At 45.4% G+C, this 26,484-nt stretch overlaps 1 protein-coding gene across 1 annotated transcript in view; it reads left to right on the plus strand.

The window, feature by feature from the left end:
- Window positions 1-13,771: 13,771 nt before the first annotated feature.
- MMP24 (matrix metallopeptidase 24) overlaps window positions 13,772-26,484 on the plus strand; it is a 65,076-nt gene continuing 52,363 nt past the window's right edge. Inside the window, exon 1 of the mRNA XM_053573753.1 lies at window positions 13,772-13,977. Coding sequence (XP_053429728.1) covers window positions 13,772-13,977 — 206 coding nt within the window. The remainder of the gene's footprint in view (window positions 13,978-26,484) is intronic.

Below are 26,484 nucleotides of genomic sequence, written 5' to 3' on the forward strand. Positions count from 1 at the left end.
ACATGGCCCTTATCAGTAATCCTAGCAGAAGTAGGATAAGGATTCCAGCTACCACTGAGTAGGGTGGTTAGTCATGGGGACCAATTAAACCATCCCTTAAACCATGTTGCTGATTGTTGTCAGATTTCTTCCCTTTCTTTCAACCTCTTTCTGAGCCTAGATAGGGTATCCCGGATTACTCCTGAGTGATGTAGAAACAACAGGTCTCTCCTAAGGCCATACTTAACCCTCCTTGCTTTAGGGATAGAAGATCTAGCCCTCTCCTATTTTGTAAAACTACCTTGGCCAATGAGTCTGAGGAGGCCTCTGGTCGGGCCAGTGAATTTTCAAGGTCCTTTAGGTCTAGGACAATCTGTTCACTTAACAATTTAAAGTTTTTCTCCACTAGTACCAGGTTGGAGGTCCCAACTGCTGCTGATCCTGCAATTCCTAGTCCGACTAACTTCGGGATGAGAACAGGGGCCCTTTTTGCCCTGAGGGGTAGGTAGTAGTCAGAACTAAGGCCCAGGTGTTCATGGCCTCCTTCTCCTGAGTAGGAGTACACCTGGGGAAGGATATGGGCGAGGATGCACAGGTCTGGGGCACTGGTCAGGGTCAGGAATGCATGGAGTTATACCTGTCGTAGAAGCAAACCAAGTTCCCTCTGGGGCTTTTAGGAAGTACTCGCCCGCTGTGTCTGTGATGATAATAGTGGTGAGGCAGGAATCCTGATAAGGAGAATCTTGAAGCCTAAAACCCGGGGATTGAACACAGAACCCAGATCCTTGTAAGTCTCCGAGAGTTAGCCTAGGCTCATGTCCCCATTTACACAAGGTCTGTTGCTGATAGGCGATATTCTGAATCTGGGTCGGGCACATACCCAGGGTGCTATTGGCTCCGATGCCTATATAATATGGGGGTTCTGGGTTTAAGCACAGCCAACAATCTCGGATAGTGTTGGGGTTGGTGTTATTCATATACTGAAATACAACATCCAGTGTTCCCAATAGTGGTTTTTGTCTAGGTGCTAGGTTCTCAGGACTAGGGTGGCAAGGGGGCCTGTCGATGGGGGTCTCTTGGGAGGCTGGACTGGGGGAAGCCCATGGAATAAGTCCCAATTGGCACTGATAGGATTCAACTCCCTCCACGGGGCAAATCATTGGATGGTGAAAGTTACTGTAGGGTCTGGCCCTGTGACCCACAGCTGGAACCCCCAGGTACGGCCCACTGCCCATCCCTGGCCCTCCTGTTGCCATTTAAAAACTTTAATGGTGATAGGATTATAGGTCCCTGGTTGGCTACAGGTTGTTGACTTCCCTGGACAGGCTAAGGTGAGGATCACTGTCACCCCATATAGCCATAGTCTCGCACCCTCACTCTGCACAATGGTATTCAGTACCCCTATCACAGTTCTCTTTTCCTATACTAGGGCAAGCATAATGTTGCTGGTCCCATAATCTTTTCTCACATTCAGGGGAGCCACACCCATAGTAAGAAGTTCCCCATGTGTTACAGGCATCCGCTGGGAAGCGGTTCCAATTGGGTGGGAATAAGTCTCATAAATCAAAAGTAAAGGTGGGCTGACTGGCTGAATGGACCCTGCTTATCAGGCCCCCATCCACTGTTCGGGTCAGTTCCCAGGTGTAGTTAATGGGTTTATGGAGGTTGCTAGCGGCGACCCCTCCGCAGATGGACAATAGGGTTAAGAGACAGTCTTGCAAGAGTCTTATCTTTAAGGGATTGTCCCTCCGTTGCACCTTCCATTTCCCTGCAGTGGTGGTTCTCGCAGCTTTGACCTGGGAGCAGTGAATCCAAGAGGTCCTCCCAGTCACCTTTACCGCAGTTGGAGTGGTGAGGATCACAGGCAAGGATCCAGTCCACCAGGCTTCCAGGGTTCCCGGTTGATGTTTCTTAATCCACACCAGGTCCCCTGGAAGGATTCTGGTCTGTTCAGCTGTTGGCGGCTCCTTCGTAGGGTTCTGATGCACCGCTCATACTGCTTTATGGGCCTGTTGGGAGGAAATGTGTAAAGCCTGTAAGGACTTGAGGAGAAAGTGAGTATTTAGTTCAGCCAGTCTTTTGTTCCCCAAACGAGGAACAAGGGCAGGTGGCTTTCCAAACATTATTTCATAGGGGGTGAGGCCTTCCACATAGGGGGTACAGTGGGCCCTAAGAAGGGCAAAGGGTAGGAGACTCACCCAGTTTTCACCAGTCTTTCGTTTCAATTTTGTCAATGTTTCTTTCAAATCCTATTCATCCTTTCCACCTGTTCAGAACTTTGAGGCCTATACCCACAATGAAGTTTCTGGTCTACTCCTAATGTTTGTGCCAACATCATTAAGAAACCTGTATAATTTTGGCGATGAACCCCGGGTCATTGTTGGACCCCATTTTAGTAGGTAGGCTGAATAGGGGAAGAATTTCTGTTAATATTTTCTTAACAATTATCTGTGCTGTCTTCGTCTTGGTGGGGTAGGCCTCTACCCACCCTGAGAAGGTGTCTACGAAAATAAGAAGGTGGCTCGGCACCTGTAGCTCAAGCAGCTAGGGTGCCAGCCACATACAACAAGCTGGCAGGTTCGAATCCAGCCCAGGCCTGCCAAACAATGACAACTACAACTAAAAAATAGCCATCTGTTGTGGTGGGTGCCTGTTGTCCCAGCTACTTGGGAGGCTGAGGCAAGAGAATAGTTTAAGCCCAAGAGTCTGAGGTTGCTGTGAGCTGTGACACCATGACACTCTACTGAGGGCAACATAGTGAGACTCTGTCTCAAAAAAATAAATAAATAAATAAATAAACCAAGAAGGTATTTGTAGCCATATTGAAATCTATTTCACAGTGGTCACCCAGTGATTCCCAACATAGTCTTACTCCAATGAGCACCTGGGGCCCAGAGGTTGAGTTAACCTGGGCGCAGGTTTGGCAGAGGCTGGGCACTTGCTTGGCCATTGCTTGCAATCTTGGAATATAGAAGTCTTTTTGGAGCGGCTCTGTCATCTTGGTTCTCCCAAATGGAAGCTATGATGGATCTGATGTAGGAGTTCCCTTCCTAATTGTTCCGGTATCAGAATGCAGCGGGGAATCATCAACTGGGGAAGTTAAATCTAGGGGATCTAGGGGATCCTCCGCCGGCCCCAGGAGGACTGGTCTTTTTTCCTGTTGTTCCCCCATGGGGGTCCCTTTTCGTGAGAGTGGTCCATGAGGCTGGTTAGAAGAATGGTTTTCCCTCTTTTGCCCTGGAGGCAATTCTTAAGGTAAGGGTTTCTTTCAGAAAAAAATGTCTATCCAAATTTGTATATATGGAATCTGGTCAGGGTGTCCAGGGTACCAGAAAATGACCCGTTGGACTCGGTAGGCTGAGCTGCCCTCTGGTGGCCACCCTACGCTGAAGGTGGGCCATTCTCTCCCTACTGGGGTCTGGTAGGATCGGGCTCAGTTTCTTTAAGTCCTGAAAAAGTGGAGCAAGCAATAGAGGAGGGAATAGGGGGATGACGAGCCCTGTTCCCTTTTGCCGATCCTTACAGTAACCGAGTTACCATGAGGAACCTGCCTTCCCTGGGGTATTTTGTTCAGAATAAGGGTAATTGCCTTCTTTGCCAGAGGCAGCAGTAGAGCCACAATTGCCAGGTCCTGGAGGGAGGGAATGGTCCCTGGGTAGGGGGCGAGAGCTCCAGGTTTGAGGGAGGTGCTGGTTTTGGGGCGGGAACCTACCAAGAGGCCTCCACCTCAGGAGGCAGTGAACTGAAAAAGCACAGTAATTGGAGAGGTCGGCAGGCAGGCTTTGATATGCCACGAGGAGGGTTAAGGCCCCCCTCATCAGATCTGAGTCTCTTTTTTTATTATTTTATTTTATTATTAAATCATAGCTGTGTACATTAATGCGATCATGGGGCACCATATACTGGTTTTATAGACCATTTGACATATTTTCATCCCACTGGTTAACATAGCCTTCCTGGCATTTTCTTAGTTATTGTGTTAAGACATTTATAGTCTACATTTACTAAGTTTCACATGTACCCTTGTAAGATGCACCGCAGGTGTGGTCCCATCAATCACCCTCCCTCCGCCCATCTGAGTCTCTTATTGGCCGTCCTCTCCACAAGACGGGAGGGGCTTGAATCTATGGGGGAGGTCTATGGGAAAGGCAACCGGATGGCAGAAAAGATGGACCAAGAGATCCTTGGGGTGAGAGTTTTGAATCCACCAAGGTATGACAAGATAAGAAAAATCAGACCAACTATTCTCCTGTAGCCGATGACGCCCCACATCCCTGCATTCTGACAGATGCCAAAAGTTTGGGCCTGGGTGAAGTTTCAGATGGAGAAGACAAGTGTCCTGATGACACAGGATTCCACCACTCAGGGCTGGACAGGGGAGCCCCCCATTCTCTAGGCCCAGATGAGCTCAGAAATCAGACCCCCATTTCCAGGCACAAACAGACTGCCTTTTTCAGGACACTCCCTCTGGGCTCTAACAAGATCATGAACAAAGCAGCCCAAGATGGTTTTTTGGGTAGTTCCACCTTGAGTAGGGAGAACAGACTCTAATCCCTTCTCAGAGACAAAAACTGTAAAGGACCTGATAACCTTGTTCCAGTGGAGGAAGAACTAGGTCATTCATTGTTAAAGTACTCATTAACTTTGAAAAGATTTTTCCACCTACCAAGTCCTGGGCAAGTTTAATTCTCAAGACTCAAGACCCCTAGATAAAGAGCCCACATAGAGACTCCCCAGTTAGTTCTTTTCCCCTTCCAAAAGCTCTGGTGCTTTTTACTTCTTCTGTATTTCTTTCTAATTTCTAATAAAAATCTTGTCTGGCCGTTGATCTGTGGTCTGTGGGTTTATTCCTCAAATCCCCAAGACCAACAACCTACTGAGGAAGAAATTCCATTATCATATTTGGGGGCATCATCCAGGATTGAAGATCTGTGGTAAGCAATGGGACCACTTCCCTCTATAATCATGATAATGGAGACTTAATACTTTGGATGCCCATTTGCCCCTAAAGGCTCATAGTGCAACTGCTGACTTCCAGGTCAGGAGCAAGAGGCTGTTGGGGAATGAACTTTCTAATTCCCTTGGCTCCAAAAGAAAGGAGTGGAAGGGAATGTTAGAAGGCTTGAGAGCTAAGGCACCAGCCACATACACCAGAGCTGGCGGGTTCGAATCCAGCCTGGGCCCGCCAAACAACAATGATAGCTGCAAACAAAAAATAGCCAGGCGTTGTGGTGGGCGCCTGTAGTCCCAGCTACTTGGGAGGCTGAGGCAGGAGAATCGCTTCAGCCCAGGAGTTTGAGGTTGCTGTGAGCCATGATGCCATAGCACTCTACACAGGGCGACAGCTGGAGGCTCTGTTTCAAAAAAATAAAAATTAAAAAAAAAAGAAGAAAGAAAAGAAGGCTTGAGAGCCAAACAAATACAAGTAGCTCCCAGAGGTCCTGGGGTACCTGGCAATGGTTCTGACCCCAGGACACGGAAGGGCCTTCGGAAAATCATGCTCTCCCAGCTCTATCTCCTTTTCTCTTCCATGGTCCCAAACTTTTCCTATTTATCTCTATGGATTTCTTCTGCTTCTCTCTCTCTCCTTGTTTTTTTGCATGCTTGGTTTGAATGTTAGTAAAAGAGTGCTTTATATACTAGTTAAGTTTGTGCGGGCTCATTCTGGTGTTTTTCAGATGTTATAAGTGTGCTTCGGATGTTGTAGGTGTGTTATAAGGTCGTTTTTACTGCCTTTCATTGCAGAATTAAATTCAATTGGCTCTCTGTATATTTGAGGGAAAAAAAAAAAAAGATGAACCATGTTAACTAGAAGTCAGCTCCAAATGAAGAGTAAAATAACTCCCATGTAAGGCTTCTCTGAGGCAACCAGAGGCCTCTAAAGGGAAGCCCCGGGCAAGTCCCTAAGGCAAAAATGGCCCTAAACCCTCAGCTATAGTTCAGTCTCTTCAAAATGAAGAAAGGCAAGAAAAATGGTCCCAGCTATTTGATTTTTTTTCTGGTCTATTGACATAAATGGAAGGGTTCAAAGTCATTCTGGGTTTCTCTAAGTCTTCCCCTAGTTGTAGCTGGTTCTAATACAAAAATTTTTAAGTGTCTCTCAAGCCTGAGTTTAATTATTGTTATCTTGCTAACATTAGGGGGAAAAGGAGGTTGGAAAGTGTAGCGTTTAAGACCTGCTCATGATAAAAAGCCTATTTTCCTTTGTTACTGGGAACTCAGAAGAAGCTTGTAAAAATTATAAAGGGTTAAAAGTGCAAGCACTGCAGTCATTTTCTCTAGGACAGGACTCATCCCCTCTTTGAGTGATAATCTGGGGCAAGCGCAGAAAGGGGCAGAACTTGCATCAGGTGGGACCAAGCTCCCTGATACCTGATTTCTTGGGCTGTGCTGCCAACAAGTAATCAGCACAGGAGAACCAGAGGGTACTAAGCACTACACTGGTAAGAGTGGCTGATTCCAGACAAGTACAGGGGCTGAGGCCACTCTCCTCAGGGATTCTTCCCCAGGCATTGGAATGACACTTCCTTCTGTTTGGCCAGAAGGCTTCTTGGGTTGGTCAGAGGACGCTTGGACAACCCTAGAATACAGGGTGGGATTGATTAAGACACTGGACGTTTGTTGTTTCCCACAGATGGGTAACGTTCTCTCTCTAAGACAGGCGTCCTCAAACTGTGGCCCGCGGGCCACATGAAGTGGTGTGAATTGTATTTGTTCCCATTTAGTTTTTTACTTCAAAATAAGATATGTGCAGTGTGCATAGGAATTTGTTCATAGCTTTTTTTTAAAAACTATAGTTCAGCCCTCCAACGGTCTGAGGGACAGTGAATTGGCCCCCTGTTTAAAAAGTTTGAGGACGACTGCTCTAAGAGAACACCCAGGTAACATTCTCTTGTCAAGAGAACTGTCATCAGGTGGAACCAGGCTCCCAGATACCTGATATTTTGGCCTGTTCTGCCGGAACACCCCGCTGGGCTATGTTGGGACATATTTGATCCCCAGATGCTGAAAAAAGAATGTATGGTTTTTGGGTGGTGCCTGTGGCTCCGTGGGCAGGGTGCTGGCCCCATATACCAAGGGTGGCAGGTTCAAACCCGGCCTCAGCCAAACTGCAACAACAACAACAAAAGAATATGGTTTTCTTCTGCACCCAGGCCTGGCCTCAGTATCAACACTCCACTGGTGAACTATGGCCCCCAGAGGGGACTCTAAATTATGACACCATTTTTCAGTTAGGTACTTTTTGTAAACAAGAAGAAAAGTGGTCTGAAGGGCCCTATGTGCAAGCTTTCTTTTTCCACAGGGACAATCCCCAATTGTGTAAGAGCTGTCAGATAGATTCAGCTCTCCTGGCTGTAGTAACTTCCCCAAAAGGTCAGGGATTTCCAAGGCAGACACTGTCACCACTTAGTTCAAACCCACCATCTATTTCTCCTGCACCTTCCTCCATGCGTTCAGAAAGCCCCAGGAGGGAGGCTGTCCCAAGAGTTTTTTCTGGTCCTACTGGGACCCCCAGAAAGCAACGATATGCTTCTTTGTGTCTCTTGGTTGAGACTACGGGCGGTGAAAGGGGAAGTGCGCGAGTATACACTCCGTTTTCTCTGGCAGATTTAAAACAAATTAAGGTTGATTTAGGAAAATTTTCTGATGACCCCAATAGGTACACAGATGTTCTCCAAGAGTTAGGACAAACCTTTGACCTCTCTTGGAGAGATGTAATCCTACTACTAGATCAAACTTTAACTTTTAATGAGAAAAATGAAGTCTTAAATGAAGCTACTAGAATGTGGGGTGATTTGTGGTTCATGTCCAATACTGATGACAGTATGTCTCCTGGGGAAAGGGACAGATACCCCATGGGAAGACAGGTAGTTCCCTTTGAGGATCCCGAATGGGACCCTGAGAAACAAGGTGACTGGTGGCAGAAACATTTTCTAATATGTATCCTGGAAGGTTTATGTCGAGCCAAGAAAAGGATCTATGAACTATTCTAAGTTGTCTACTATTTGCCAGGAGCAAAACAAGAGTCCCTCAGCCTTTCTTGAGTGGCTTAGGGAGGCAATGAGAAAGCACACTCAGTTGACATCCGACTCTTTAGAGGGCCAAATTGTTTTTTTTTTTTTTTTTGTAGAGACAGAGTCTCACTGTACTGCCCTCGGGTAGAGTGCCGTGGCGTCACACGGCTCACAGCAACCTCTAACTCTTGGGCTTACGCGATTCTCTTGCCTCAGCCTCCCGAGCAGCTGGGACTACAGGCGCCCGCCACAACGCCCGGCCATTTTTTTTGTTGCAGTTTGGCCGGGGCTGGGTTTGAACCCGCCACCCTCGGCATATGGGGCTGGCGCCCTACTCACTGAGCCACAGGCGCCGCCCGGGCCAAATTGTTTTAAAAGATAAATTTATCACTCAGGCAGCCCCAGATATTCGAAGAAAACTCCAGAAATTTGCTCTAGGCCCAGATCATAACCTAGCAAATCTTCTTAAAAAGGTCACTGTGGTCTTTTATAATCGAGATCAGGAAGAAGAGAAGGAAAAAGAGAGAAGGGATTAAAAAAAAGAATGACAGCTCTAGTAATGGCACTCCAACAAACAGGCCCCATTCAGGGGCAGAGGGAAGCCAGAGGAGCTAAGAAAAAGTGCTTCCAATGTGGTCAGACTGGCCACTTCAGGAAAGACTGCTTCCGGCAGAACTGCCTGTCAGGCAAGCCACCGGGCCCCTGTCCAGAGTGCAAGGGTGATCACTGGAGGGTAGCCTGTCCCCAGAGACGAAGGGCTCCTGGGACAGTGATTCCATCAGCGCCCAAACTAGACTGAGGGTGCCCGGGGCAGGTTCTCATGGCTCCAGCTTGTGTCATCACCCTTCAAGAGCCCCAGGTTTGCCTCATAGTGGAGGCCTTTTCTGTACCTTGCCTCATAGCAGAGGGCCAGGAGACAGCTATTTCTTTACAGTACCTTTTCTGTACTCCTCTCTAATCCTGGTCTTTTATTCCCCCAAATCTGTAACTATACAGGGGGTGTCTGGAAAGCTGGTTACCCATTTTTTCTCTCAGCCTTTAAGCAGCAATTGGGGTGACCGGCTGTTTTCTCACACCTTCCTAAGCATGCCTGAAAGTCCTGCCCCCCTTTTAGGGAGAGACATACTAACTAAAGCGGGAACGACCATTTATATGAATATGGGACAGGAACCTATACTATGCCTTCCCTTATTAGAGACAGAAATTAACCCAGAAGTGTGGGCTACTGAGGGACAGGTGGGAAGAGCAAAATATGCTCAACCAGTCCAAATTAAGTTAAAAAAATCTCACCATCGGGCGGCGCCTGTGGCTCAGTCGGTAAGGCGCCGGCCCCATATACCGAGGGTGGCGGGTTCAAGCCCGGCCCCGGCCAAACTGCAACCAAAAAAATAGCCGGGCGTTGTGGCGGGCGCCTGTAGTCCCAGCCACTCGGGAGGCTGAGGCAAGAGAATCGCTTAAGCCCAGGAGTTGGAGGTTGCTGTGAGCTGTGTGAGGCCACGGCACTCTACCAAGGGCCATAAAGTGAGACTCTGTCTCTACAAAAAAAAAAAAAAAAAATCTCACCATCTATCCCAATCAAAAACAACATCCTCTAAAAGCAGATGCTAAGAAGGGACTAATATGCATAATATAAAATCTAAAGCAACAGAAATTGTTATTACCTTGCAATAGTCCATGTAACACTCTTATTCTAGGAGTGCCAAAGCCAAATGGAACTTGGAGACTAGTCCAAGATCTCTGCATTATAAATGAAGCAGTCATTCCTCTCCATCCTGTAGTTCCCAATCCGTATACTTTATTATCTCAAATCCCTGAAGAAGCTGCCTGTTTCACAGTCCTAGACTTAAAAGATGCCTTTTTTTTCTCCTTTCAATTCTCAGCTTTTATTTCATGTATTTTTAAAAAGATTTAGAAATTCATGTTTAATATCCAAAATATATTAAGTTCAATATATGAATTTTTAGAACAGTTTTAATTTCACAGCAAAATTAAGAAGAAGGTACAGAGAGTCCCCCCAAAAGATGCCTTCTCATTCCTCTTCATGAAAATTCCCAATACCTTTTTGCTTTTGAAACCCCTCTGAGTCCAACACCCAGCTCACATGGACTGTGTTACCCCAGGGATTTAGGGACAGCCCTAACTTGTTTGGACAAGCCTTAGCCAAAGAATTGAGTCGTTTTTCATATCCTACAGCGACTTATTCAGCATGTAGATGACATTCTTTTGGGAGTACTAGATGCAGAGGAATGCCACAAAGCTACACAAACTCTATTAAACTTTCTAGCTAATTGTGGGTACAAATTTCCAAGGCTAAAGCCCGATTATGTGTGCCGGAAGTTCACTATTTGGGTGTCCAGCTTTCACAGGGGAAGAGAGCCTTGAGCAAAGAGAGAATAGAATCAAAATTGGCTCACCCTAAACCTCGAACTCTCAGACAACTTCGAGGCTACTTAGGAATTACAAGCTTTTGCAGACTCTGGTTTCCTGGATATAGTGAATAGCTAGACCCCTCTACTCTTTAATTAAAAATGCTCAAAAAAGGCCTGCGTCTGTGGCTCAGTGAGTAGGGCGCGGGAGCCTGTAGTCCCAGCTACTCAGGAGGCTGAGGCAAAAGAATTGCTTAAGCCTAAGAGCTGGAGTTTGCTGTGAGCTGTGACACCACAGCACTCTACCAAGGGTGACAAAGTGAGACTCTGTCTGTAAAAAAAAAAAAAAAAAAAAAATGCTCAAAAAGAGGGCCTGGTCACTTTAGAATGAGAACCAGAAACAAATAAGGCATTCCAACAGTTGAAAACCGCTCTTTTGCAAGCCCCTGCTTTGAGTCTTCCCACTGGACAACACTTTAATCTGTATATTACAGAACAAACTGGAATTGCCCTGGGAGTTTTGATCCAACACCAGGGTCCAGTTTTGCAACCTGTAGCATATTTTAGTAATGGCCACACTGTCTACGGGTTGTAGCAGCTGTAGTCCTCTTAACCCCAGAAACAATCAAGCTAACTTTAGGAAGAGATCTAATCATTTATACTTCTCATCACCTTCCTGGACTTTTAAATTCAAAAAGTAATCTTTGGCTGTTAAATAATTGCCTTCTTAAATCTCAAGCCTTATTACTAGAAGGGCCAGTGCTACAGTTACACACCTGTGCCACTTTGAATCCTGCCACTTTCCTCCCTGAATGCAACGAGGAAATAGGGCATAATTGCCAACAAATTATAGCACAGACCTATGCAGCTAGAGAGGACTTACCAGAAACCCCCCTACCTAATCCTGACATGGTTTTATATACAGATGGAAGTTCTTTCGTAGAACAAGGAACTCGCAAAGCAGACTATCCTATAGTTACTCAATATGCTGTAATTTAGAGTGGGTTTCTCCCTTCAGGAACCAGTGTGCAATTAGCTGAGCTAATAGCCTTAATAATCCTTCCTCATTTTACATGTCCATGCTGCTATTTAGAAGGGAAAGACAGGGTGGCGCCTGTGGCTCAGTGAGTGGGGCGCCCATATACCAAGGGTGGCGGGTTCAAGCCCAGCCCTGGCTGAACTGCAACCAAAAAATAGCCGGGCATTGTGGCGGGCACCTGTAGTCCCAGCTGCTCGGGAGGCTGAGGCAGGAGAATCGCTGAAGCCCAAGAGCTAGAGGTTGCTGTGAGTCCTGTGACATCATGGCACTCTACTGAAGGCGGTAAAGTGAGACTCTGTCTCTACAAAAAAAAAAAAAAAAAGAAGGGAAAGACAATATCTAACTTCCAAGGGCTCTCCCACAAGAAGTAGTGGTTATTCATTATAAGGGACACCAAAAGACCTTAGATGAGACTTCTGAAGGTAACCAACTTGCTGATAAAGAGGCTAAAATAGCAGCACAGAAAGGAATAAGTCCCTTGTAGCACCGCTCACTTGGGAGGGATCACTTGAGAATCATACACCTCCAAATACCCAAAAAGAAAAAGAATGGGCTTTATCCAAAGACTATTCACTACTTCCTTCAGGCTGGCTACAAAATAGAAGTGGACTTTTGCTATTACCTGCTGCAAACCAATGGAAAATATGTAAAACTTTGCATCAGTCTTTTCATTTTGGCACTGAAAGTACCTATCAAATGGCTAAAGCTCTCTTTAATGGAAAAAACTTATTTAAAACTATCAAACAAATAACAAGGACTTGTGAGGTATGTCAGAGAAACAATCCTTCAAATCACCATCTAGGGGCGGCGCCTGTGGCTCAGCGGGTAGGGCGCCGGTCCCACATGCCGGAGGTGGCGGGTTCAAACCCAGCCCTGGCCAAATTAAAAAAAAAAAAAAAAAAAATCACCATCTAGCTCCCCCAGGTATACAGAAACAAGGTAAATATCCAGGTGAAGATTGGCAAATGGATTTCGCTCACCTCCCTAAGGTACATGGTATACAATGTTTACTAGAATTTGTGGATACTTTTACTAATTGGGTTGAAGCATTCCCTTGTAAGACAGGAAAGTCCCAGGAAGTTGTAAAGGCTTTAGTACATGAGATTATCCCCAGGTTTGGACTCCCTCGGAGTTTGCAAAGTGATAATGGGCCTACCTTCAAAGCAGCTGTTACACAAGGAGCATCTAAAACCCTGGGCATAAATATCATCTACATTGTTCTTGAAGGCCCCAATTCTCTGGGAGGGTAGAAAAAGTGAATGATAAGATCAAAGGACAGTTACAAAAGCTAACTGAAGAGACTAATCTCTCTGGGACTAAATTACTTTCCATTGTTCTCCTTAGAATAAGAAATTTACCTCAGAAACTGGATTGTAGCCCATTTGTATATGGAAGACCGTTTTTAACGATTTATTACTGGATCAAGAAACTACAGAATTAGTAAAACATATTACTTCTTCAGCTAAATTTCAATAAATCCTTAAAAACCTCCCAAATACATCTTCACACTCAACACTAAAAGAGCTTTCCTGACCTGGAGATCTAGTCATGATCAAAGCTCTTCCGTCCAATTCACCTTCCCTAACCCCAAATTGGGAAGGCCCCTTTTCTGTTATTTTATCTTCTTCTACAGCTGCTAAAGTTATAGGAATAGATTCCTGGATACATCATTCACAAGCAAAATCCTGGAACCCACCACCTCCTACAGAAGCAGACCATGAAGAGAATCAACCACAATGCACCTACACTTGTGAGCCTAAAGAAAATTTAAAGTTATTGTTTAAAAAACAACAAGGAAAAGTGTTAGGGTAATTTTCTCTTGAAATCACTGACTTTATTTCCAACCTGACACCAATAGCACTGTAAGTAACTCCTTCCCCTGACTGTTCTACCCTTGCCTTTTAATAGACTAATCAGATTTATGTCTTTCAGAAATAATATCATCAAACCACAGTGAAAAGGGTACCAACCCAAGACCTGACAGACAGGGAAACAGACCAAGGGAGGGGAGCCCCGATGGAAACTATCTTAGCATAGGCCAGATGTATAAACCGGAGGTCGCCACGAGAGTGACTCGCCACTAAGCGTGATGACCCTGGAGGGTGACTCCCCACTAAGCCTGATGATAGTCACGAACTGCGGGTGAAGGCCCCAGTGGGATTCCGTAGCCCCAGAGCCCTGGAATCACATTGGAACACAATCATTCACACATTCATACAGAATCTACAGAAAAAGACAGTCGTCATTTAGCCAAGTTAAAACCAAAACCAGAGACCTGCCCGACGTCTAGGCACGAAGTCGCCCCGAGTTGCGGCTCCCCAAGGACAGGCAGACTTACCGGTAAGGGGATGCAGACCTGAGGACGCCGCGATATGCCCCACATGGGTCAAAGAATTGCCGGTGGAGGCGGGGGCGGGGATCGGTCTCTAGAGGCCTCCCGTGCACGGAGCCCGACCCACGTGCCCCGCCGCGGCCGGGGGTCCCCGTGGGCACGACCCCCAGGCAACCCCGCGAGGGAAGGGCCCGCTCAGCTCAGAGAGACACCGTGCAGAGCAGCCCCCACCCGAAAACGCACCAGGTATTTATAGGGGAGCCCATGCGAGCAAGCAGGTTGCCGGTTTAAACCGGTTTAGTTTCAGAAGCTGAAGTGGCGGCTAGTAGCGTTGGCGGGATCCAGGAACTTAAATTTTAGGATGGTCCTGGGCCGTTACAGTTCCGGAGGGTGGAGGGCAGGGGGTAAGGCAGTCATTTTCCATCGCAATCTCTTTTGGTGCAAGGGACTGAGAATGAGTCCTGATTTCCAGAGAAATCAGGAATTTCTGAAATCAGTCTCAGAAATTTATCTAAAGTCACCCTTTTAATACTGAGCCCAGGACTCTTTCCATTATCTGTACTCTGCTGCCCCCTACTGTGGGAAGAGTGATAGGTGCTAAATTACAAAGATCACACAATTCCTGCAGAGTGCTTACTCTGTTCATTTAACAAATATTCTTATTTATTTATTTATTTATTTATTTATTTGTAGAGACAGAGTCTCACTGTACCGCCCTCGGTAGAGTGCCGTGGCGTCACACGGCTCACAGCAACCTCTAACTCTTGGGCTTACGCGATTCTCTTGCCTCAGCCTCCCGAGTAGCTGGGACTACAGGCGCCCGCCACAACGCCCGGCTATTTTTTTGTTGCAGTTTGGCTGGGGCCAGGTTTGAACCCGCCACCCTCGGTATATGGGGCCGGCGCCCTACTCACTGAGCCACAGGCGCCACCCTTAACAAATATTCTTTAAAAGCCTACTGTGTGCCAGAAATGGCAGGCATGGTCCTTGAGCTCATGAAGCTTTTGATGCAGAGGGAACTACTGAATGACACAAATAATTACTTAGTTAGAATTTGGGTCAGTACATGTGTTATAAAGTGCAAGGTGCTAAATTACGCGGGTATATGCCTAGCCTGGAGGCTCTGGGAAATCTTACGTGAGGCAGGATCCATAAAAACAAATAGTTGATTGTGGTGGGTGCCTGTAGTCCCAGCTACTGGGGAGGCCGAGGCAAGAGAATCGCCTAAGCCCAGGAGCTGGAGGTTGCTGTGAGCTGTGATACCACCACACTCTACCAAGGGCGATAAAGTGAGACTCTGTCTCTACAAAAAAAAAAAAAATTGTTGATTGGCTATGTGGGAGGTTAAAGCGGTATCAACATGCCTCCAGGCCTCTGACATGAACAGCTGGGCAGATGAAATATAGTATGAAGTTGGAGAAGCCTGGAGAAGGAGATATTTAATGGGAAGAACATGACCTTGGCTTTGGCTTTTTGCAGTTTGAGAATTTTGCGAGACATTAAGGCATAGAAGTGGAATCATCAATTGGATTTAAGAGTTTGAGAGCAAGGTATAAGCTAGAAATAGAATTTTGGTAGTTGTTGAGATAAGGATTGTATTTGAAACTGTGGTAAAGGGTGAAATCTCTTAATGAGAAAACAGCAGAAATAGAAGGGGGCTTACAACTGGCCTGAGAAGCTCCAGATTAAAAGGTCAGTTGGAAGAGATGGAACTAGCAAGGAAACTTAGAGTGAGGGCCCAGGGAAAGGAAAGTCAGGATTGTTTGATTATGCCAAAGCCAAGGGAAGAGTGTCTTTCAAAAAGGAGACTGATCAATTATGATGAAAATTGCTAAGAAGTAAAGTACAATCATTTTCTTGGCCAGCTCGGTGAAATTGAGGTTCAGTTGCAGGGGGCTAGAGGTAGAGAAGACCAGGCCAGTACCTCCTAGAAAATCTCCCCAGTGTTCCTCGTACTCTTTTCTCTTTCTCACATACCACTTTTAATTTTGATAAACAATGTCACCCATAATCAAAGACAGATCCTTGAATCTGATATATTTTTAGGCTCAGCGCCTATGGCTCAGTGCGTAGGGCGCCAGCCACATACACCAAAGCTGGCAGGTTCAAGCCTAGCCTGGACCTGCTAAACAACAATGACAACTGCAACCACAAAAAAGAAAGAAAAAATAGCCGAGCATTGTGGCAGGTGCCTGTAGTTCCAGCTACTTGGGAGGCTGAGGCAAGAGAATCGATTAAGCCCAAGAGTTTGAGGTTCCTGTGAGCTGTGACACCATGACGCTCTACCAAGAGTGACGTAGTGAGACTCTGTTAAAAAAAAAAAAAAAAAAGATATATTTTTAATTGTCCCTTTGGCCGCTCAAGATTTTTTTTTTTTTTTGCACAGGCAATATACCATAGTAAGATTCAGGGTGGGCCTGAATCAGGGATATGGCTTTCTTGTGAAGACAAACAAAACTACAATTAAGAAGAAAAAGCCAACTTGGAGTCTCAACCCTGAGAACTTTCTCAGGCAGGCTACAAGTGGAAGCTGATGATCTGGAAATTAATTCCCTAAAGGGCATCAGTGCATGAATGCCCCTTAGAAAGTCTTCTTATGCCATGGGGTATTGCACACCCCCATTTGAGAGTTGTGAAGGATTGGGGGCACCCTGAAACTATTGCAGGGGCCAGACGTCCCTGGTGAAATCAGATCCCCATTTTAAAGCCCTGAAAGGTATAAGGAGATTGAGAGAGAGGTGTGGGTGGCTTGGGGGACCCTCCAAAGGACCTCTGAAACTGTACTGTGGATCCGAGAATCAACAGCCACCCACCAGAATCTGCTGACCTCTATGCAATTAGAGTCCAATCAGATTTAGCAACATGAAAGTGAGGCATGACTGTGAGGAAATACATGGATGATTAGTTAGCATTCCATCCAAACTTAGCCACCCCGACTCATTCATTCTCTCAGCGTGCGTGCGCTAGGCAATGTACGAAGTGCCAGGGTTAAAAAATGAAAATCAAACCAACAAAAAACCCCATAAGCCATAGGCCAAGCCCTGGAGAAGCTCTAAGAAAGAGACTTTTAAACAAATAATTATAATAAATTGTGACAAAGAGTTAATAAAACTATGTGTAAAGGGCGGTGCCTGTGGCTCAAAGGGTAGGGCACCAGCCCCATATGCCGGAGGTTGTGGGTTCAAACCCAGCCCTGGCCAAAAGAAACTATGTATAAAAGTTGAGGGAGTACTGAAGAAAGAGTGACTTGGATGAGAAGGTTCAAGGAAAACTTCCCAAAGCAGGTCACAGTAGAGTTATTTCTTGACAGCCATCTGATACATCATATAGAAAAAGAGGTGGTGGTGGGAGGATATTCCAGGCAGAGGACGCAGTCGGTGTCCAAGTGGCACTCAAGGGGCAGGGCTGGTTTCATGGGCTTGTGACCTCTGCAGGCAGACAGGCTCCCACACTTAAAAGGGCCCCTCGGGGCGGTGCCTGTGGCTCAGCAGGTAGGGCACCGGTCCCATATGCCGGAGGTGGTGGGTTCAAACCCAGCCCTGGCACAAAAAAAAACAAACAAAAAAAACCCCAAAAAACCACAAATAAAAGGGCCCCTATACTTATGTTAATGCTCTGTCACCATCTTGTGATGCTTAATATTTTTTTAACAAGGTGACCTGCCGTTTCATTTTGCACTGGACCTCACAAATTATGTAGCAGGTCCTGCAAGAGGGCAGGATGCAGGCAGGGAGACCAGCAGGGAAGTTATGCTATGGTCCAAGTAAGAGATAATGAGAGGCTAAATCAAGATCTTGTCTTAACAGTAATACAGAACCATGGAGTTCTTTTCAATACCGACCTAGTGTTCCTCTATGTAGACATAGCAATTTCCCCCACTGGGAAGTATTTAGCTTGATTTTGACCTTTGGCAATTACCAATACAAAGAATGCTACAATGAATAATTTTGTACATTTGTCTTTGCACTAAGGCAAGGATTTCTATCTAGGATAAATTCTCAGGATTAGAATCGATGTGTTCCAAGGTTGGAACATTGCCAGTATGTGCCCCAAAGAGAACATACCAGTTTATATGTCTTCCAATAACAGAGGAGTGTCTGTTTTATCACGCCCTCTTTAACACTGTGTAATATCCAACTTGTTGGTATTTGCAGTCTGATAGGTGAGAAAGCAGCAGCTCATTGCTCTAATTTGTTTCTTTTTTTTTGTAGAAACAGAGTCTCACTTTACCGCCTTCAGTAGAGTGCCATGATGTCACAGCTCACAGCAACCTCTAGCTCTTGGGCTTAAGTGATTCTCCTGCCTCAGCCTCCCGAGCAGCTGGGACTACAGGCGCCCACCACAACGCCCGGCTATTTTTTGGTTGCAGTTCAGCGGGGGCTGGGTTTGAACCCGCCACCCTCGGTATATGGGGCCGGCGCCCTACCCACTGAGCCACAGGCGCCACCCTCTAATTTGTTTCTTTAATCACAAACGAAGTCGGCCATTTTAGAAAAGAAAGCATTATAAAAGTCCATTTATATTTCTGTTTACACGAAACCCACTTTTCCTTTGCCATTTCTGAATTGGGTTATAGGTCTTTTCTATTTGGTTAATAGAGCTGTTTTATATCAAGAAAGTTTATAGTAAATATTTTGCCTAGTTTATTATTTGTTTGTTACTTTATTTCTGGCTTTTCTTTTTTTTTTGGCCATGCAGATGAAAGTCTGAATTTTTTTTTTTTAGAGACAGAGTCTCACTTTATCACCCACGGTAGAGTACTGTATCATCACAGCTCACAGCAACCTCCAACTCCTGGGCTTAGGTGATTCTCTTGCCTCAGCCTCCCGAGTAGCTGGGACTACAGGCACCCACCACAATGCCCGGCTATTTTTTGTTGCAGTTTGGCTGGGGCCGGGTTCGAACCTGCCACCTTCGGTGTATGGGGCCGGTGCCCTACCCACTGAGTCACAGGTGCTGCCCAGTCTGAAGTTTTTAAACTGCCTACCTAAGTGAACTGAATACAGTGGCCATAAAATTCATGTGCGATTTTAAATTGCACACAAATTTTCTGGCCACCGTGTATTATAATATAAGCTTTCTTTTTAAGAAGTGTCCCTTAGACGCTATTAAATGTACCTTTTTTAAAAAGCTCAACTTGTATGTATTTCTTTTTTGAAGATATATCTACGTGATTCACAAAAAAAGACATACAGGGCGGCACCTGTGGGTGGGGCCCCATATACCGAGGGTGGTGGGTTCAAGCCCAGCCCCGGCCAAACTGCAACAACAAAAAATAGCCGGGTGTTAACAGCCTAAATGCCCACTAACCCAGGAATGGATTAACAAGCTGTGGTATATGTATACCATGGAATACTATTCAGCCATCAAAAAAATGGAGACTTTACATCCTTCATATTAACCTGGATGGACGTGGAAGACATTATTCTTAGTAAAGCATCACAAGAATGGAGAAGCATGAATCCTATGTACTCAATTTTGATATGAGGACAATTAATGACAATTATGGTTATGGGGGGAACAGAAAGAGGGAAGGAGGGGGTGGGGCCTTGGTGTGTGTCACACTTTATGGGGGCAAGACATGATTGCAAGAGGGACTTTACCTAACAATTGCAATCAGTGTAACCTGGCTTATTGTACCCTCAATGAATCCCCAACAATAAATAAAAAAAGAAAGAAAAATAGCCGGGTGTTGTGGCGGACGCCTGTAGTCCCAGCTACTCGGGAGGCTGAGGCAAGAGAATCGTCTAAGCCCAGGAGTTGGAGGTTGCTGTGAGCCGTGTGAGGCCACGGCACTCTACTGAGGGCCAGAAAGTGAGACTCTGTTTCTACAAAAAAAAAAAAAAAAAAAAAGACACACAGTGAAAAACCTCCCTCCTGCTCTGTCCTCAAGACACATAGCTCTCCTGCAGAAAGCAAGCATACGCTATCAGTATCCTTCCATATTTTAGGTGCAAACAACCAAGTAGAAAGTCCATATATACACACACGTGCACACACGTGTATTCTTTTTTCCACTATAACACATAATTGCATACTCTACCCAGGATTCTGGATCTTCCTTTTTTTCAACTTAATACATAAATAATGCCCTAATTATCCATTAATTCACAAAGTACTTTCTCATTTCTCAGTAATTACATTGTGTTCCATTGTGTGCACATTGCTTTAACTATGTTTTTTTGGGAAAACTAAGGCAGAAATATCCCCAAGTCGTTTGGGGCTGGACATTCAGACCGAGGCGGAGGACTGAACTGGGGGCTTCTCTAGATCCTGACCAATAGGATCCTTCCTCCAGGCCTTTAGCCCCCATTTTCTGCCGATTAAAACTTCACACTGTCTTCTGTTGCTTACAGCTGTTAAACAAATGTGTGGTAATACTCAGCAAATGTTGTATATAAGATAGTTTAAAAAATATTACCTAGGGCGGTGCCTGTGGCTCAGGGAGTAGGGCCCATATACCGAGGGTGGTGGGTTAGAACCCATTCCCGGCCAAACTGCAACAGAAAGATAGCCGGGCGTCGTGGCGGGCACCTGTAGTCCCAGCTACTTGGGAGGCTGAGGCAAGAGAATTGCCTAAGCCTAAGAGCTGGAGGTTGCTGTGATCTGTGACGCTATAGCACTCCTCTACCGAGGGCAACAAAGAGAGACTCTGTCTCTCTATAAAAAACAAAACAAAAATTACCTAATTTCTGTAGGCTCATCTCAAATGCTACTTCCATTTAGAAGCCTTCGCTGATCTCCCCAATTTCCCCAGCTGACCTCACCCACCTCTGAGGTCCTCTAGGATGGCATGATGCTTTGTGGTTATTTGTCATGTCTTGAAGACTATCTCACTAGTCTTACCCTCCAGAGTGGCTGCTTCTCAATAGTTATAAAATTTTGGAGGTAATGAATGAGTGAACAAAGGCACCAGGGGAAGGAGCGTGAGCTTTAGCATCAGACACTGGGTTCTATTCCTGGTTTTGCTGTTTTCTAGGTGTGTCCTTGGGTAATTCACGTCTCCTCTTACCCTTTCCTTAGAATCCACTTCATAGGAGAGTCGTGAGAATGAAGCAATACAACAGAGGTAAATTGCTTCACACGTGGTAGGCCCACATTGCCTATTAGCTGCTGCAACAGGAATTCATGGAAAGGAGGACGGGGCCAAGGAGACTTTCTGAGCTGGACTGTGCTCTCCAGGGATGCTCCGGAGCCCTAATAAGAACTTCCCTCTCGGCTTGGCGCCCGTAGTTCAGTGATTAGGGTGCCAGCCATATACACCAAGGCAGGTGGGTTTGAACCCAGCCTGAGCCTGCTAAACAACAATAAAAACAGCCGGGCATTGTGTCCCTGTAGTCCCAGCTACTTAGGAGGCTGAGGCAAGAGAATCGCTTTAAGCCCAAGAGTTAGAGGTTGCTGCAAGCTGTGACACCATAGCACTCTACCAAGGGTGACATAGTGAGACTCGGTCTCAAAAAACAAACAACAAAACCCTCCCCTCTTCTCTATTCTCATATTTTCTGTTTCCATCCTTGTCTTTTAGGTAAATTTGTCTGGCTTCAGGCCTAGGGCCCTACAGCACCAAGAGCTGCCCCATGCTGCAGATCCTCAGCTACCACTCAAGAAGCAAACGACTCTACCTGTGGTTGAGTCAACAAGGCAGTTTCTCCTTCGTAGCTGAATGGATGGCATTCCAGTGTCGGCAACAAGAAACCAATCTGATTTAGGAAAAAAAAAATGGCCCGGCCCAGAGGCTCACACTGGTAATCCTAGCACTCTGGGAGGCAGAGGCAGGTGAATCACTTGAGCTCAGAGAGTTCAAGACCAGCCTGATTAAGCTTGAAACGCCCATCTCTACTAAAAATAGAAAACGCAGCTGAGTGTGGTCACACACACCTGTAGTCTCAACTACTGGAGAGGCTGAGGCAAGAGGATTACTTGAGCCCAAGAGTTTGAGGTTGCTGTCAGCTATGATGATGCCAGGGCACTCTACCCAGGGCGACAGAGTGAGACTTTGTCTAAGAAGGAAGAAAGGAAAGAAGGAAGGAGGGAGAGAGGGAGGGATAGATGGAGAGAAGGAAGGAGGGAGGAAGGGAAGGAAGAAAGGGAGGGAGGGAGGAAGGGAGGAAGGGAACAGAGAATAAAGATTAGCACAGTATCTTACAGTATTTTGGGACTTCAGGAGTTTCTGCCTCATTCCAACAGCTTCATAACCCACCTTCCTCTTTCCTTTTATAAGGAAAGCATCTAGCACAATGCCAGTCAAGCTCTTCTCCATACCCATACCAGATTCATGCTCCCAGAGGTTCTCTTCTTTCCTCTTTCTCTGGATGAGAAATGCTCACTTGAATACTTGCTTTCTCAAGGACGGGGCTTCAGCAATTCTCTCCTCCCTCCTGCATCATCAAGTTCTCCCTCTCTACTGGATCAGTCTCGGTCAGTATGCAAGTGTTATTTCTTCCATGTTAGGAATAAAAACATACCTCTCTTTTGAGTCCACTACCACCTACAACAGCCATTTTTTTCTCCTGTATACTCCACTTTTTTTTTTTTTTTTGAGACAGTCTCACTTTGTCGCCCTCAGTAGAAGGCTATGGCGTCATAACTCACAGCAATCTCTAACTCCTGGGCTCAAGTGATTCTCCTGCCTCAGCCCCCCCAAGTAGCTGGGACTACAGGTGCCTGCCACAACACCTGGCTATTTTTTAGAGACAGGTCTTGCTCTGGCTCAGGCTGGTCTCAAACCTGTGAGCTCAGGTGATCCACCCACCTCAGCCTCCCAAGTGCTGGGATTACAGGCGTGAGCCACCGTATTTTTGATTCCTCTCATTTTCCCTGAAACCCACTCTAATCAGACTTTCGTCCCCTACATTCCACCAGAATGGCTCAAGGTCCCCAACAGCCTCTACATTGGTAAATCCAATGACCAATTCCTTATCCTCTTTAAAAGGATTTTCACAGCTAGAGGAACCAATGACCGTTTCTTAATGTGTATGTTACTTGATCTGTATGACACAGTGGCTTACTCTCTCTGCCTTAAAACACTGTCTTCATTTGGCTTCAAGGAGTTCTTACTGTCCTGGTTTGCTTCTTTTTGGCTATTCCTTCTCAGTGTCTTTTGCTGATTTATCTTCATTTTTCCCACCTCTAAATATTAGTTGCCCCAGGATCTAGTTATTTGAACTCCTTTCTTTTCTATCTGAACTCATTTCCTAAGCAATTTCTTCAAGTTCCTTAACTTTTAAATATCATCCTTACTCTGAGAACCTCCCAGTTCATATTCTACTCACGACCTCTTTCTTGGACTCAGATCAATATACCAAACAGCCTACTTGCCACATCCCCACGGGTAGTCAACAGACACCTCCCACTTAGAATGTCCAAAACTGAACCCTTGATGTTTCTGCACAACCCTGTCCCTCCTGAAGTCTTTTTTGTGTCAGATAATGGCAACTCCATTTTTCTTTTGCTCAGGTCAAAAAGTTTGACTCTTCTTTCTCTCATATTTCATAGCCAATCCATTGACAAATCCTATGTTATATTTTCAAAATCCATGGGAATCCAACTACATCTCACTATTTCCATCTGGACCCTGGTCCAAGCCACCATCATTTTGCACTTGGATTATTCTAATATTCAGTAGCCTTTTAGCTTGGCCTTCATGCTTTGGCCTTTCAACTTGTTCTCAGCCTGTCAACCAAAGTGGTTCTGTTAAAACATAAGCCAGAAGGTGGCGCCTGTGGCTCAAGTGGCTAAGACCATATACACCTGAGCTGGCAGGTTCGAATCCAGCCCAGGCCCACCAAACAACAATGACGGCTGCAACCAAAAAATAGCTGGGCATTGTGGCGGGCGCCTGTAGTCCCAGCTACTTGGGAGTCAGAGACAGGAGAATCGCCTGAGCCCAGGAGTTTGAGGTTGCTGTGAGCTGTGATGCCACGACACTCTACCAGGGTGACAGCTTGAGGCTCTGTCTCAAAAATAAATAAATAAAAAAATAAGCCAGAACCTTCCACTGGATTTTTATGTAGCGCACCCTCCCCTCTGTAACTCTCATTGCCTAAACTCTGAATTCTTCTTCCACTCCAAGCACACTGGTCTCCACCCTGTTCTTCAAAGACGCCAGGCATGCCCTTGCCTTATTTGTTCTTGCTGTCCCCTCTGCCTGTATTTTTTTCTCCCAGATACTGCATGGGCCTCTCCCTTGTTCCTTCAGATCTTCTCACTTTCTTAGTGAGGCCTTCCCTGACCACCCTATCCAAAATGTCACACACACACACACACACACCTTTCAGATTTCATGTCCTATTTCCCTGCTTTTCTCAATAGATACTCCTACTTAAATACGTATGTATTTTTAAATTATTTGTTGTCTGTTACCCCTGGTATAATTTAAGTTCTGTGAATGCAGGAAGTTTCGTTTGTTTACTGATCTATCCCAACAGAAAGTAGGTTGTTTAATAAGTATTTGTTGAACTCGCTTGTTAAGTGAAGTCACATGTTACCATGCTGCTTCTCCAGTGATGATATTCTGCCTAGAACAGGGTTCTCAAACCATTTGGTCTCAGAACCCCTTTTTACATTCTCAAAAAGTTTTGAGGCCAGGCGCAGTGGCTCAAGCCTGTGGTCATAGCACTCTGGGAGGCTGAGATGGGGCAATCCTTTTAGTTCAGGAGTTGGAGACCAGCCTGAGCAAGAGTGAGATTCTGTCTCTACTAAAAATTAAAAAAATATCTGGGGGGCCAGGCACAGTGACTCATGCCTGAAATCCTAGCTTCTGGGAGGCCGAGGCAGGCGGATTGCCTGACCTCACAGGTTCAAGACCAGCCTGAATGACAGCGAGATCCCATCTCTACTAAAATAAGAAAACTTATTATGTAGTCAGGCATGGTGGTGGGCGCCTGTAGTCCCAACTACTTGGGAGGCTGAGGCAAGAGAATCGCTTGAGCTCAAGAGCTTGAGGTTGCTGTGAGCTATAACATCACAGACCTCTACAGAGGGTGACAAAGTGAGACTCTGTCTAAAAAAAAAAGATGTATCTGGGCCTTGTCATGGGCCCCTGTACTCCCAGCTACTTGGGAGGCCGAGACAAGAAGATCCCTTGAACCCAGGAGTCTGAGGTTGGTGTGAGCTAGGCTGATGCTATGGCACTCTAGCCTGGGGCAACTCTGTCTCAATAACAACAACAAAAGGTATTGAGGACTCCAAAAAGCTTTTGTTTATATGGACTACATCTATTGATTATTATCATACTAGAAATCAAAACTGAGAAATTTCAAAATATTTACATGTCAATTCATGCAAAGTAAAATTACCTAACATAAATAACATTTTTGTTTTCTTTAAAAAAACTACATTTTCCAAGACCAAAAAATTTAGAGAGAATGGTAGAGTTTTTTACATTTCTGAAAATCTCTTTAATGTCTATCTTAATAGAAGATAGTTGTATTCTCCTATCTACTTCTATGTTCAATCTGTTGTGATGTCATGAAGCTTCTTGCAAACTACAAGGTAGTCTCATGAGGGAATCAGAGTTAAGATCATGTCTTGGTAGTATAATGAAAACACTATTGGCATTTACTAGGCATATATATCTGTGCCTTTGTACATACAGCTACTTCCCTCCCACTCTACAGCAAACACCTGCTGGTCATTCAAGGTCTACTTCACCTCCTACCCACTCGAGACTCTAGTTGTTTCCACCTCTCTATTCCTATAATCTACATGTTGTCCCAAGTTACTCGTCACCATACATAGGTAAAATGGGAAATTGTAGCTAAATTTACCTGTATTTACAAAACATTCATTACAAAATTTTACAATATTCTCTACATGCCGGGGAGGCCGAGGCAGGTAGATTTGTAAGATTTTGTAATGAATATTTTATAAATAAAGGTACATGTAATTACCATTTCTCATTTTCCCTATGTATGACTGACTTTATGGATGACTTTTGGGACACTCTATGTTTTTTCTTCTTTCTTTTTTTTGTTTGAGACAGAGCCTCAAGCTCTGGGTAGAGTGCTGTAGCGTCATAGCTCACAGCAACCTCCAACTCCTGGGCTTAAGCAATCCTCTTGCTTCAGCCTCCCCAGTAGCTGGGACTACAGGAGCTTGCCACAATGCCCAGCTATTTTTTGGTTGTCATTGTCATTGTTTGGCAGGCCTGGGCTGGATTCAAACCCGCCAGCTCTGGATTCGAACCCAGTTCCTCCATATAATCTAACGCCCAAAGGATTAATAAATATTTGTTAAATGAAGAAATCAGAGAGGAGATGAAGGGAAGAGGGGGCTTGAGTTTCCCTGCAGTGAGCTCTGGAACTGATATAATACTTCTTGGTAAGATTATCAATACCAAAGTTTTCCCTGGTCAGTTTACCATGTACTTTGCAAAGTGAATCTCAACCATTCATGTGTTACGTCTTGTGAAGTGGGGAAAGCACAGGCCATTAGTTTCATTTGAGAAATAAGGAGGAAACCAAGGCCCAAAGAGATAAAATCACTTGCCCAAAGACACACTGGAGTGACAGAGACAGCATCTGAATATCCAGGCATCCGGCTCCAAGCCACATGCTTTTTCCATTTTATCTCATGCTCATCATAGTGACTGGAGGCTGAGAAATCAGAGCTGTGGGGATTCCATCTTAGGGTATTACTCTGAAGCCTACTAAACCTCCTCTTGGACTGACTTCACGGTGGTCTCTGGACCTTCCTCTTACTAAAGACTATCTTGGGGATAGTCTTTCATAGGCATCTATTGACTCCTATCAG

This window comes from Nycticebus coucang, chromosome 21 (genome assembly GCF_027406575.1).
Source record: "Nycticebus coucang isolate mNycCou1 chromosome 21, mNycCou1.pri, whole genome shotgun sequence".
NCBI classification, from domain to species: domain Eukaryota; kingdom Metazoa; phylum Chordata; class Mammalia; order Primates; family Lorisidae; genus Nycticebus; species Nycticebus coucang.